This window comes from Fusarium tjaetaba (assembly GCF_013396195.1).
Source record: "Fusarium tjaetaba strain NRRL 66243 chromosome Unknown NRRL66243_c0000384, whole genome shotgun sequence".
Classification (NCBI taxonomy): Eukaryota; Fungi; Ascomycota; class Sordariomycetes; order Hypocreales; family Nectriaceae; genus Fusarium; species Fusarium tjaetaba.
In genome coordinates, this window is record NW_023501580.1 from 47,129 (window position 1) to 61,731 (window position 14,603).

General features: G+C 49.8%; 2 protein-coding genes across 2 annotated transcripts; both read right to left on the minus strand.

The window, feature by feature from the left end:
* Positions 1-322: 322 nt before the first annotated feature.
* Positions 323-3,331, minus strand: FTJAE_13070 (t-complex 11 1; the record flags this gene model as incomplete). The annotated part of the gene is made up of 1 exon (XM_037346175.1): positions 323-3,331. The coding sequence occupies one exon, from the start codon at positions 3,329-3,331 to the stop codon at positions 323-325; it is 3,009 nt and encodes a 1,002-aa protein (XP_037199869.1).
* Positions 3,332-5,357: 2,026 nt separating this feature from the next.
* FTJAE_13071 (putative tyrosine-phosphatase) lies at positions 5,358-8,250 on the minus strand (the record flags this gene model as incomplete). Its single annotated transcript, XM_037346176.1, has 2 exons — positions 5,358-6,383; positions 6,436-8,250. The coding sequence occupies 2 exons, from the start codon at positions 8,248-8,250 to the stop codon at positions 5,358-5,360; spliced, it is 2,841 nt and encodes a 946-aa protein (XP_037199870.1).
* Between the last annotated feature and the right edge of the window lie 6,353 nt (positions 8,251-14,603).

Genomic DNA, 14,603 nt, shown 5'->3' on the forward strand with positions numbered 1-14,603 from the left:
AAGATATAGTGTACGCTTCTAGCGCTCAGTTAAAATGACATTCTATCCATTATTCCAGGCAAAAGTCAATTTGCCGATCCCATGAGCTACCCATCAACACTGCCACACTTCTTTGAAGGGGCAAGCTTGATCCAATTCCACCAAGTAAGCCATATTGGCTATCCATACCAGTACGCCATGCAACCCAAGTTCAAAAGCGCTTCCCAGTAAAAGCAAACCCATTCCTGCCTGATTGAAAAGATCAAATGCTAACCTCCAAATACCATGCATCCTTATTGCTCATCATGCATAATCCCTATCAAAACAATCCAACCCATTACGTCTATGCCGACATCTCGTCTTGCTCAACCTTTGTTGCCACGGCATCCCACCAAGGCCCATGGGCTGCTCTGTCAACCGTTCCAATCTTCTCCAGTAAGTTCGAAATCTCTCTAACTCGATCAACGAACTCAGAAAGTCCAAGCCCGGCTAGCTTCTCGCCAGCCGTGTTGGCCGCCTTGACCTTCTCACTTGCTGATCCAGCAGCGAGGCGGGCAAGGATGTTGCTACGAAGACGGGTGAGCAAAAGTCGCAGGACAGGTTCTCTAGGCTCGTTTCCAGTCTGTGCCATGTCTTGACTGGCAGTCAGAACCTTGGTAACAAGAGCGCGGAGGTGGCTCTTGGTAGCCGTAGGCATCGATCGTCCAGACTCAAGAGCAGCCATGACACCGTCCACAGTAGCTTGGAGAGGATGACCAGCCTCGAGAACGGCCATGATGCGTGTCGCTTCCATCTTCCATGAAGACCGAACATCCCGCTTCAAGAGGTTCTTGCACTGCAGCAGAACAGCACCAGCGGTGATAACCCGCTGAATAGTGGTAGAGACTTGGCCGATGCGGCTGTAATCCAGACGAAGCATCTCTGGAACCTCCTCAATGGGTGGGGGAGAGATCCTGGTAAAGATGTCCACGAGCATCTGCGCATAGAACTTTCCAGCATTCGGTCGCGATCTCGGATGGTTGATTCCCTCTGGGTCCCTCTTCTGAACTTCTGCAAGAACCTTTGCTCGGGAAGCCTTCCAAGTCGCCTCGGCTGCTGCGAGGCCAAGCTGACCTTTCTCAATATCCTCGGCGAACCTCTTGGCTTCATATGGCGCCGCGGATTGGATAAGCTGTGGTGCAGCACTTCGCAACAAATAGTTGATGTAGTCGCAGAGCATCACATCGATGAACCCGTTGAGGGCCTCAACTCGATCGATGATGTCGCCGTCTGCCAGTTTGTTCTGGATCAAGTCCTGGACCTCCTCATCGCGAAAAGGGGCACATAGTTTGGGCAGAAGCGACGACATCGCAGTGAAGAATTTCTCATATGAGAAGTTGCCGAGGGCGAATTGCCGCTCTGCCATCTCGGGGTCCAGAATTTCACCGATGAGGTTATACATAGAGTTGCCCGGCTTGAGCAAACGCTGGAGCCTTTCCTTAATGTAGCTCGCGATAAGAGCGAAAACCTGGAAATTGATCCCACTGTCTTCATCTGTCATAGTGGCCCGCATCTTCGTATATATAAACTTCGAACGTTCCGACTGCTGTTCTCGGTATTCGTCAGGCGAGAGCTGATATTCCTTATTGATGGCCAGCTCATGCACCACAATCCTGTTATTAGGCAACAGGCCATTGAGGCCGGTCTTGGGCGCAGGAGCCTTCTCCTGGGCTTTGCTGGCTGGTGTTGCAGGAGGAGTCAGTGTTTGAGACTCGGGTGAGACCAGACTTTTGGCTGTCTCAGATGCTTCTCCGGGTGCGTTCTCAGCCACACGGGGCTTTGTGTCTCCAGTCTTCTTCTTGGCAAGTCGACTTTTGCGGGCTTCGGCAACCGCGTTAAAGATCATGTTCTTGCCCTTTTCTGCACCTGCTAACTTCTTGATCCTAACAATGAGCATCAACTGGTTGTCTTGGATGCTCTTCTTGTAAAGAGCTGTGGCAGCGTCGTCAGTTGTGTCCTTAACGGTATGATAGATTGCGTCAAGTTCGACAAACTGCATAAGCATGACCTCAATCAATGCATTAGAGTCGCGAGATTTCCAAGCGATGAAAGCATTATAGAAAGTGGCATACGCCTCAGGAAGTTTCTTCTTGAGTGCAGGTGGCATGGTGTATTTGTTGGCGGACGTCAAGCGAGAGAGGGTGTTCTCAAAAGAAATAAGCAAGTCTCGCGCCTTGCCTACCAAGTCTTGTAACTGAGGATTGGCAAGGTCCGTAGAAGGCAATCGGTGAGAAGTGAGAACATCCGCAACCTCTGCATCGCCATTGTCGTTCTTGTTGCTGAGAACTTGATTGGGGTGGCCAAGGATCAAGAAGGCACTGAGAAACGTGCGAACGGCTGTCATCTCGCCAACCGAACCAGTTTCACCCTCCTCAAGACCACAAAGTCTAAGCAGCTGTGCCGTAATGACGAGAACCCGCTCCTGAGCCAGGAGCTGAACGACAGTATCGAAGTGTGTATCTCTAATGCCATCCACGGTCAAGCCAAGATTGTTGAACTCGGAGATGGCTCTCTTTCGGAGGCAGCTACGCCACCACCATTGGATGCTCCTTGCGGCCTCATCTTCCGTGGGCTTGCGTCTCTCTTGCTCGACATCGGGCATGGGGTCTGTGGGCTTCCTTGCCATGATACTCTGCCCACGACTCCGCTTAGACGCATTCTTGGTTCGTAGTTCCTCCCTTCGTCTTTCTGCCTCGGCCATTCGCTCCTCGATCTGAGCTTTCAATCGGGAAATGTCCTGCTCTCGTTTCTCCTTCATAAATTCGGCAACCTGCTTTGCCTTCTTGACCTCATCCGCACAATTGGCGACAATCTCTGCCAAATTGCGCTCCCTGGCCTGCTGTGCCGCTATGGCTCGCTCCTCAGATAGTGAAGTATCTCGATGGGTCGCTTTAGCTAGGGCCGCTCGAAGGCGAACCTTTTCGGCATGCGCCGCTCGATCGGCAAGTCGCGCCCTGCGGTCCTCAAGAAAAGAGGCGCGGCGAAGATGTTGTGCGACATGCTTGCTCTGTTCACCTCCACGGTGACTTGATGGTTGAATAGAAGAGCATCGCGAGTGAGCAGACGAGATTGAGTTGCGGCGCGACGAGGCAGCCGAATCTCTGCGACGAGCCTGCGTGGGACGATAGAAGCGAGCGGCAATGTGAGGAGGTGGTGTATAGATTCTCGAGTCGTCATCTAGGACATCGTCTTCCTCATCGGGGGGAGGCATGGAGAGATCGAGTGTATCTTCCATTTCATGGTCCGAGGGCGCACCGTTGGACTCTTCGATATTGCGCGGAGGCTCCGCAAGGTCGTGAGAGAGGCGGCGCATCGTGTCGGCGGCTGATGGCAGATGTGACATGACCACCGCTGAATGATTATATTGTGAGTTCACCAAAGAATAAATCAATGGTAAAAGTAAAGTAAAGTCAATCCCAGGGTGGGATATTCGTCTTGTCGACGCCCAAACGGGGGGGGGCCGGTTTGAGGTCAGGCTGGGTGCTGAAAGCGTAAAGTAGAGTCGAGAGGCTAGGAGTGTTTCGTCTGGTGGCGCAGTGGGATCCGTGGGTGATTCTGAATCAGCAGCGAAAGGCTAAAACGGGGAGGTCTCAAATCCGCTAAACGAGCCCACCAGAGAATGGTTGAAGGGTTGAAATGAGAGACTGCGCAACAAGCCGTGATGAATGCGTATAATAAAGGCGCAGATGGGCAGAAACGAGGGGAATGCGGAAAGCAAAATATAAGTATTGCACAAAGCCGTTTATTAAGAGCTTACAGAAGCGTCAGGCTATTGTGAATAAAGATAAGATGGGAAGAGAAAAGAATGGAAGTGAGTTGAGGTTGGAGGAGGGAAAACAGTAGAAGACAAGCTCCTCAGTAAGTGCCAGGTGACGGCGGGGGAGTCCAGACCAATGAAGTGTAATTCCTTATCGTTGGACTCGCACTTTCCCGTTGATGCAGCTGCAGTTGCATATGCAGTTGGTGGCTTTCAAGTGCCGCTCTTTCCACTGCTTGCGACGACGATAGGGAAGGACGATGAGATGGATGCATGCGCCGCGACTACCTTAAAGGGATATGTACAGAGTGGGAGGGCTAGGTACTGTAGGAGGGGAGGGAAGGTTCCAGTTTCGAGTACCAAGAGCATGGACGTTTTTTCTTTCCTTTTTCCTTTTGTTGTTTGTTGTTACTTGAGGGAGAACCCTTGAAACTTTGACGCCCCGGCTTCGTGGACAGTGGACAATGGACATTGGACAGGGCATGTGTCAAGATCCCTGGGCTGGAGAGCCTGGGGTTAGGCCACTAAACTCCAGTGGACTCGCCCACTGGCTTACAGCGAGTCCACGATAGCGAGTCGAGCCTCGTTAGGTCAGCTTACAAGGTGAGCTCTAATCCATTCCAAAGAACCCACCAGAACCATGTCTCCACGATTATCAATCACATCAATTCTGCAAATCACCTAACTAACCTTATCCGTTTCCTCTCTCTACTGTCACTAACTCTTACTGAAACGAGGCCCTTTCCCGCTGTACCGAAGCCCCCCCAGGCTGGCCAGCCCGGTCACCGTCTCGTCTCGTCTCATACCCCAGCCATGACATTTCTATCTTTGGTTTACCGAAAAAGCCCATCGCCCCCAGATTTATGCATGTGTACTCGATACGACGTCATCACACGTGTTTCCCCTCCCGTGACGCTTTCCGGAGCCAAGATTGCGATTGTGCATTGTGCCATTCTGGGTGATTTGCTGCAATTGGGTCTAGATGCGCCTCGACGTCTCGCGTGATAGATACAACGACCAATTAGGAAATCGACATATTTAGAACAACAGCATTCTCTATTGTTATTGTATTCATGGGCTCACATAACTCCACGATGATATGTAATAGATCCAGACGTGGCTCCATATCCTCGAGACAATAGTCTAAGTTATTATACTCCGTATTAACTTGACCTATTCTGATATCATACATCTCACATAAACGGATCTCTCGCAGTGATAATCGCACACGCAATGTAGCCTTTCATGATCCTACTATGCAAGTCCAATGATTCCAAGGTTGCTGCGTCCCCCCTCCGTCCCCCCTCCGTCGTGCCTTTTTGTCCTACTATACAGAAGACCCTAAGAACCAATCATACTCATAGTAAGTATCAAGTCAAGGTCCTCCTTAACGTTGAATTTTTATAATGTCCCTTTCGTAAGCATTGCATGCTCGCTGCGCTAGCCTCCTTATAGAATCATACGCAGCTGAACCATTAAACGCCTTTACCATCCATTCAGTTTCCGTGTGTTGCATTATTCCATGTGCCCTATGCAGATGTGCTCCATAATAACCGTTACTTATTCGTGATGCATCCTGATCTTAGTGGCGGAGGCTGCCACTTCGTAGTCGTCCGTTTGGAGCGCTTGATGCTCGCTCATTCATCCTCGTTACCCATTCGAGGACTGTCTCATAGCAGAGAACGTACTGTCGCAGGCTCTGCACCATGCTGAGTCGTTGTTCTCGGAAATCCTCCACCGTCTTCTGGATAAGGTCCACGCTATCGTCGTATAACCAGTCGATGTTGATGTTGGCACCGCCTCGGGCCACCTTTCTCTCCATGTTGGATCGCTGACCAGGGGTGAAAAAGTTAAAGTGCTTGGTAGAGCGGGGTGACATGTCCCCGTTCTCGCCCATGTTGACATCTCCGTCATGATCACGAGATCGTACCGAATCCATCTTGGCCTGTCGCTGACGCTTCAACATATCAATAACACTGTCGACAGTGCAGAATGTTCCAGTACGACCACATCCAGCGGAACAGTGTACCAGCATTGGCCGTGCCCGAGAGTCGGCCTCGGGCTCCTCGTACCATGTAATAGGGAGTGCCTCAAGTGACGTGAGCTTGGATCCCACCACTGAAGAAGTCTCAACAGGCAGAGCAGAACGCTGCATAACATTGGCCAGCTCAACCAGCGCCAACAGGTGCGATGGCTGTGCAGGTGTACCAAAGTCAGGCCATGACGGGAAATGCAAGTGAGTAATCTCTCGAATGGGCGCAAAAGGATGAGCGGTATGAGAGAGTGCAAACTTGCGGACAATTACGTAGGGGGTCTCTGCGGGGCCCTGAGTTGGTCTCGGTGTAGGTGTCGAAGACTCGAATGTTGTCGTGGTGTTTGCGCGCTTGCGTCCCTGCTCGCTGGCCGAAGCCGATGGCGTGTGGTGGGAATCGGACCTATGCTTGTCGATGTCAAGAGATACCTTCTTCTCAGACAGAAGCTTCAGTCTAATGGCTCCAAAGTCTCTGCCCTTCCAGTAAGGATGACACTTGAGCTGCCCGCCTTCAGACTCTGCAGTCAACATGACGACTACACGCACATCTTGCTGCCAAATGACGGACCAAAAGTCCTGAATAGACGTTAGTAAGATTCTCGCATAGTGTAAGTGGCTTGCGACATACCTCGAAAGTGGCGGGGAGTGGCCCCTGAGTGGCGATATACTGCTTGTTACTTCGGGAAGCTTTGAGGTGGCTTGCGTTGATGTAATCACATGAACCTTCAGGCTTCTCTTGCAACTTCACTCGAGCATGCTCGAAAGGCAAGATGTCTTTGTATCGATTCTTGACTCCCTTCTCGACACCACAAAGCTGAACTTGACTTCGCTTATCCTTGTTCTGAGGGTTGAAAGCCGCATATGCCGCCTTCATTCGGGACTGTTCGTCAACCTCAATATGCAGGAACTTGTCCGAAACCTTCTTTCCGTGATCAGGCTTCGCAGCGGCCTCTCGTAACCAGCGGGGGAGAGAGGGTGAGTCAAGGGCTGTAGGTCGTGATACATCCAATTGGCCAACACCATCAGCCAAGTCCATGTTCTGGCGAATGTTGGAAAAGAACGGGTTGACGTCGTTGCTGGCATTGGGAAGCATGACTCCGCCGATGACAGGTGCAATTCCTCCATGACCAGGGCCGGGTTTTCCAGGGGACCCAGTTGCGGATTGGTGATCGACCAGGTCAGGGAAGTTCTCCTGGAAAGAGTTGAAGCCGCCCTTGAGGATACAGGTACCGCCGGTATACCCCTCACTCGTGAACTTCTTGATCATGTTCTGAGCGGTAATAGCATCGCGCTTGTCGGAAGCGTGAGCATCATAAACAATGATGTAGTCAGTGTCGTTCCAAGTAGAGAACTTCTCAGAGTCAGAGCTAGTCTGGAAAGTCTGCTTGAGTTTCTGAATGTTGAAGGTGGCTCGCTTAAGAAGTGTGGTGGGTATGCAGAGGTTGAGAGCACCCTGAATTCTAGACTGAGCGTAGTTCTGCGATGATCGAAGGTCAAGAATAAGCAGTCTTTCAGGCTTCACACTCTGAATAATATCCCGTAGCTGTTGGCCTGTGATCATGTGAGGCTGTCCTGGCTCCAGAGTTGCTGGTACTGTTGCAGAGCGTCTAATATCTCGAGCATCAGGAGGATCCGGGCGATGTTCCATTACAGATAGCCGAGGGTCGCGATCTTCAGATCGAGTTAGACTCGTTCTTTGCTGCGGAGGGTCCATTGGTAGCGGGGAGTCGAATCGGGGCATATTAAGAGCTGGAACATGACCGTAAAGAGATGATTCAGAATTACGCTTCGAGTCTGATGACACATAGGCCGAGTCTCCCAGGCTATCCTGGTCCACATCCATTCGGCTGGCGGGTCGAACATTGGCAGAGCTCAAGCCACGGCCAAAGGGCGATGGGCCGCCAGTGTCACTTCCATGAGTGTGCCATCTGGGAGGTCGAGGGCGCATAGGTGCAACTCCATTTGATGTCACTGACGACTGAGCATAGTGACTAGTGGAGAGAGCAAACGACTTGCCCCGGTTGAAGTCAGCCTGTCTCTTGAAGGCCTCGAACTCGGGATTGGCATCAAGAGGGACCTGCTTGGGAATCGCAGCCTGGAAAGATTTCACAGATGATGAAGGACTCCAATTCTCATTAGGGAGACCTGAGGAGGAGTCTCCACGCTCATTGGCTGATTCAACGATGAGGCCAAAATAGTTAGGACTTGGTGATCTATTGTCGGAGACCACGCGAGGCGAAAGCTTGGGCGGAGGGTGATTCTGGCCGACCGAGTATGGCATCCGGGGAGAGGCGAGAGGAGTCGATGTTTTTGTTGACTTGGTTGGTCGGAGAGTCTGAGAGTGAGAATGGGAGTGGTTGATGTTATACGAATTAGATCGTGAATGGGAAATATTAGTAGAATGAGACTGTCCGCCGGGAGAGTGTCGTGCAGGAGTCTTCATTGTATAGTGTAATGGCGTCCGGTCGCCAGTCCTGGAATCATGCATAGCGAAGGCGTTGATCGGGGTAGTCGACGTCATCTCTGGAGACGCAGGGGTAAAGAGAGGCTGAGCGAGGCTCATAAGGCCATGGTGAAGAGGTCGAGAATTAGATTAAAGTGAGTGAGTGAGTAAGTGATAGATGGATGGATTGGGAAGAAGGGGACCTGGAGTTGGTTATATCGAGAATAGTAGTAGTAGTAGCTAATGGAAGTCTAGCTTCAGCTAAATAAGGGTCTCGGGGGGGGGCGAGGGGACCTAGGACCGAGAAGTGTAGTGTAGTGTAGTGTAATGTAGTGTGGGAGTGAGTAAGGCAAGGTAGATTAAAGAAATGCAAATGCGCCAGAGATAAAGATGAATGAATGGATGAACGAAGGCTACCCTCTCTTCCTTTAGGCTAGGCTAGGTCAAGAAGAGAAGCGGGCAGTTGGTGGGTCCATGAATCCGATCCCTGGAAGACTTGGAAACAAGCCAAGAAGGGGGGGGGTGAGGGGCCCTGGGCTGGCTGGGGATGTCAACACCGGTAGGGGTCAGGGGGGTGATGGCCTAAAACCCAGGGGCAGAGAGAGGTCAGAGGCTGCGACAGTAATAAATTAGACGGTAGCCGATTTTCAGATTCGAAGGGTCCTGACGTACGTTACTGAGGGTGCCCCAGACTTTTACTTAGTGCTGCCCAGTCTCCAAGTCGGTGTAGAAGAAGCAGAAAGAGATGGTGTTGAGCTGAGAAGGAGTTGAGATGAGCTCAGGGAACACAGCAGAGGAGGCGTGTTGTATTGCTGTAACACACGTACAGGGCGTTCACAAGAACAAATGCAGCCTGCAGTGCTCGAAATGGTGATGAACGGTGGCAACAAGTTTATGGGTACACACACTCACACGCACCTCAGCCAGTGGTACTGTGGAAAACCGCCGTTACCGTCGGGGTCAGTGGGATGGCGACGGTGGCGTCTCGCAGACGATGACGTGCGGTGGAGAAAGGAGGATCAGACAGAGGGGACAATCAACAGCCAGAATGGGTGATTATACCGTATTCAATGTTTGCCTTCTTAGATAATACTTATTAGACTTTAGAAACTCATAGCCTAGACTATCACTAACATTGACTCTCCTATATTAGAAATAGCCGCTCGCTATTCGCATCCGTGGCGTTCATAATGTCCGAGGACGCAGGTTTGTAATCCAAACCTGCAGCTGTCAAAAGGGATACGGTTCCCAACTGTACGTACCCTTGATCCTACCGTAACGCCCCCTGCAGCCTACCGTATCGCATGTCCTCGTGCGTCAGCGTTGCAAGTGGAGTGAGTTCCTCTGTGGGGAGACGAGAAAACGGACGGTACAGAAAAAACAAGCAAAAAGCAGTCAAAACCTGGAAACCTCGCAGCCGAATCGTTCGATTCTACGATAAGATAGAAGTTATCACCAGATTCTTTGCCAGGGCTGAATGCAAGAAGGGACCTGTTTATCCCAAAACGCTAAAGGGCTGAAAGAAAGAAAGACATAAAAAAAAAGAGGCATTTAGAGAAGCATATCGTTACAGTAAGGTAGCCTAAGCTTTTTAGTCTGGTTACAGTCACCGACGACGTCGATCATGGCTACCGTACACCTGCACGTCAAAGTGCATAAACACCGGCAACTCCAAAGAGTCTCTTTTCTCCTGTGTCATTTATTCTCTCTTTGCTGAACCGACGATCTCATAGTGGCATGTTTCGACTAGAACTGTGTGGGTGGTGCAAAAGAAAAGGAACCAACCAGTTGAACGGATAGCAAGCAATTCGATAATACTGCAGAAACAGCTCCCGGTGAGAACGGTCGTTGGGGGTTAGGGGTGGTCGCGTGTAGTAAAGATCATCCAAGCGAATGGACGCTTGCTTCTGCAGAAGGGGGGGAGGGAGGAAGAGAGAGACCGGTCCGGAAGTTGTGTGAGTGTGTGGTTTTTTGTTTCTGGTGCTGTTCGTGCAGGTGGACAGAAGGACCCTTGAAGGTCATTGATTTCGCAATTGTACGCTTGTCTTTACTTGTTGAAGTGTTTGGTTGATCTTTCGGTGGTTTCTGGCGGTGGAGGTTGAGGGAGGAGAGTTTGTTCGTACAACCTGGGCAATAGTTCAGGACAATGAGGTTCAGTATAGCTTCAGGTGATATAAACTCTGAGAGGTATAATATCAACTAATTGATTCAAACTCTTTCTGTTGACAATGTAGTAGCAACTGCAGGTACTAGCCTGACTGGCCTGATAGAATAGGTATTATTGAAGCTTATTACGCAAGCTTCAACCAACGACGGTATCTGTCTCTCTCGTATTCTTACAACTGAGCACTATAATAGAGTTCATTCGAGCATGCAGATGCCATCATCTCTTTGCCCTGTTCCACGATGATCCAGATCATCTTCACACTCTCATCCCCCGCTGATGTTCATCCTCCCCTCACCCACTGTCTCTCGAATCTGTCACCGTCTCTCGAGTCCTTCCCCCTGACTACATCGTCATTGCAGCGTCAAGGGTCCCCACCTGGAAAGAAATAATGGAACGGGTGCATTGGGGGGGCGTGTGTGCATCTGTTTGTCTGGGCTTGAACCAACCAGAAATCCGCGTGGCGCCGTCGTCAACGTCACTGGCCCGCATCGGATTTTTGCTTCTTTTTTTCCCCTTCATTTATTATCTCCGCCTTTTCGTTTCTCTGCCCATTTCGACGTTTGCCAACCTCCGTCTGAAAAGGTCGATAGAGTCTAGAACGAATCTGCTGCGAATCACGGTTTGTTTTGTTTCGTACTTTTCAGCTCCTGGAGAATTGCGTGTTCAGATCTCGCGTCAACGGTCGTAAAGTCTGATGCCGAGTCTCGACCAGGTCTGTACGAAATTAAATGCTGCGGCATGACGTAGTTGATGAGACGTAGAGCAACCATCCCACTTACGCTCACCGTTTTGACAATTAATTACTGTTGTAACGTCTCGATTGCCCGCTCAGTAACGGAGTTTCAGCTGAAAAGCCATCCGCCCAAAGGGCAGAAGCTGAATCGGAACCATGCCATCAAATCCCGGCTTCGGCTAATGTCGAAAAACGGCTGCTCCTCCGCTAAGCGATTTGATCTCGTGTCGTGTCTATGATTTTGTTTCAAGGCTGTCAGGCTCATGCTCTCTCCCTTGTTGCGAGATGATTTCAGGGACCGCTGCTCAGACTAAGTTAAGGCAGGCAAAGCTTGATACAGATATCAGAAACGTAATGCTCAATTATAAGCAGGGGACTCGGGTTTATGCGAGGATTGCCTGATGCATGTCACTCCGACGCCCTTGTCCGAGTCGCGGACGAAGCTATCCAGCTTTTCGGTATTCCATATTCCACCGGCCGAAGCTTAACAAGCCTCGATTATCAACCAAGCCCTGTGAGGAACACAGTTCGTAGCTAGCTGCCGTTTCCTTACGGTTCCTGATTAGGGCATCCAACGGACGCTAAGAGCACACCCTTGCAGATGGAAGCCTCAGACATCAGACATCTTTTCTCTCCGTCACGTACGTCTTTGCTCTCAATCCAATCCACATCGAAGGGCCTGGACCCTGAGATCATCCCCTCCATAACGGATAGATTATCAAATCAACTCTTCAACTAGGGTTGCACGCGAGTAGAGCAACTCATCAGCGGCGCTTGCGATTATTTCTAAACAAAGACCCAGCAAGCATGGCCTCAATCTTGAAAGGACCAAGGCGAGAACAATCTCACTCAAGTCTCTGCGGACAAAATGCTCTTGGAGTGGAACTGTTAGAGTAGGAATCGAAAACTTTAATCGCTTACCGCTAGTTGTTCGCAAAAACATGGCGTTGATTTCCAACTTCAGCCAAGGCTGTGTGCCAGCGAGACGCCGCCTTACAGTACTAGCCTCATCGAAGCAAGGCGGACCCTTGAATTTCTGACCTTTAGCATCTTGGGCGGGAGGGGCACGAGACGAGACTGACAACAAACTGGTGTTTTAGCCAGGAGTTGCCTGACAGGACCAGATTCATCCCACTTTGACAGTTTGCCATGTTCAACAAACCTGCAGAATCGTTCCCATGGGAAATGGATATCCAAAGACCCCACTGAAGTCTGACTTGAGTCCCGAACGCCTTGTACGCCTTGTGCGATAGAGGCCTATGCTACCTCAGTGACGTATGATGGACCGTTCTCGATGCTCTGGCTGTGCTTCAGCTGAGCAACAACGCATAAGCCAATGTGTTCTAGACACTGAGTATGACATCGTCGACTTTGATGAGCCTCGCTCTTATGGGAATTGTCATTGTCGATAATCAGTTGTGGTTCTCTCAAGACATAGTATCCCTGCCGTCGATGCGTCCAGGCGTGTCGATCATGCAAGACGGTGTTGACACGAGGCAGTTCGGTTTCTAAATAAGGCAGGAAGAATTCAATGCAGTTTTAATTGATTACATGGCATGGCCTCTGTGGTAGCCACTCGGGTGGGATGTGGGAGTCGAGGGTTCTCCATTCCGACTGGTTGTATAACCTCGAGATGGGTGGTGCCCTGGCCTTAGTCTTGGTTCTTCAAATTCAGGGAGGACAGCATCACTCCCAATGATATTTTCTACGGCCGATACTTTTTCTCTCTATGAGAGACGTCATGGTGGATTGTTGTGAATGATTTGTACCGTTTTGAGTGCTCAGTCCGAGGGCCGTTTGTCCAGCGTCATTCGTGCCAAAGCTATTCCAAAGCTATCCAATATAGGAATTATCCCGATACTATGCTTCGATTATACACTTGAGCTTGTATGTTTTCGAAGAAGCTTGTCTATATCGCACATTTTGTTCCTGTCTGGTCCAGAGCTAATTCGGCCCGTCAGAGTCACTACATCACCGAGACCAACTGACTCGTAACCACCTACTCGACAAATCCGTCACAAGCACATCACCAAAAAAACACCTACATATTAAGATCACGATTTGGCCCAAAGCCTCAATCCTCGATCCTTGTCACCGCCAGAGAATCAACTCATATCAAATGCCCAAACAGTCATTCTCATCTTGATCACTAAATAATAGTATCGGGCCTCACCGGTAGAGCTATCAGCTGACCCAGGCACTTCTACACGTGCGCTGGAAATACCTGTTTTTTGCTGGAAATACCAAGCTTCGATTGTTGTTCTAGACTCGAGCATTAACCTGTTTAGCGTGACACGCGACTCGAGCTCTTGAAACTCTGGCAGTTGTCGGGGGGGCCGAGCGCCGTTTGATAGAGCTCAAGTGGGACGGAACGACACGTCTTGATCGTTTCTTTGGACGTTTTGAACGATTAAAAGCGCCATGGCTGGTCACTGACATGTAGGGGGACTTGATAGTACAGCAAAAGGAGGGAATTGTAGTTAGTCCTCAAAAGAATTCGTGTAATCATATGCTTAACGATGAGTATATCTACATAACTTCACTGAGGATCAAGATCAGATACCCAAAGCTTGAACTTCAGGGTAATAAATTAGCCGTAAGACGCCTAACTAAACTCAATGTCCTATACGAAGCCTTCACATAGCATGATGTTTTGCAATTTATAATCTTTGTCATCTGAACAATCTCACCAGTCCAAGCTGAAGATTCATGTTCTTGTTCTTGGCATTGTAAGCCCGAGTTCCTGAGCGACAGTACAAGATACTTCATATCCTCGTGTCCGACAGGTCACATCTGATACCAAGACTGAGCTGAAAGCTTGCTGACAGGGACTGTTTCCCTCATGAGTCGTCAAACCAACCACAGAGCATTAAGCTCAAGCCACAAACTCGAACTCTTCCACCAACACCTCCAAAGTGCAAATCTGAAACATATCTCTAAAGCTGCCCCTCGCACCATGGCAACTACCTTCCTCCAGCATGACTCTCCAGCCAAGGTCTCATCATCTGCTGACTTCCAACCTCACTTTTCCCTGAAAATTATACCTTTGGCTAGACTAGGTCTTACACGCGATCCATGTCTCAGATGTCAGCGGAGCAATCGCTCCGATGCTGGGGCATGAGACTGCTAAAAAAGAAAAAGTCAATCGGCCAGCTGATGCTATTCGAGACAATTCGCATGATTTTATGTGGTGTTTACCGTATTCACCGTATGCGGTTTCATAATTCACCGTTTTATCGATGCAAGGGCGAAGAAGGGTTGACTCTTATCCACCACCTGGTGCAACATTGTGGTATTCTTAGACCATATCATCATAAGTCTACTAAATTTATAATCTATGACTTAATAGCCTAAAGCTTAGGCTTGGGTTGCATAAACTCATCATAAGAACAGATGTGCACATTCCTCTTTTATTCTTGCATCTAGGTTCAGTGATGGGGTGACAGTTGAAAG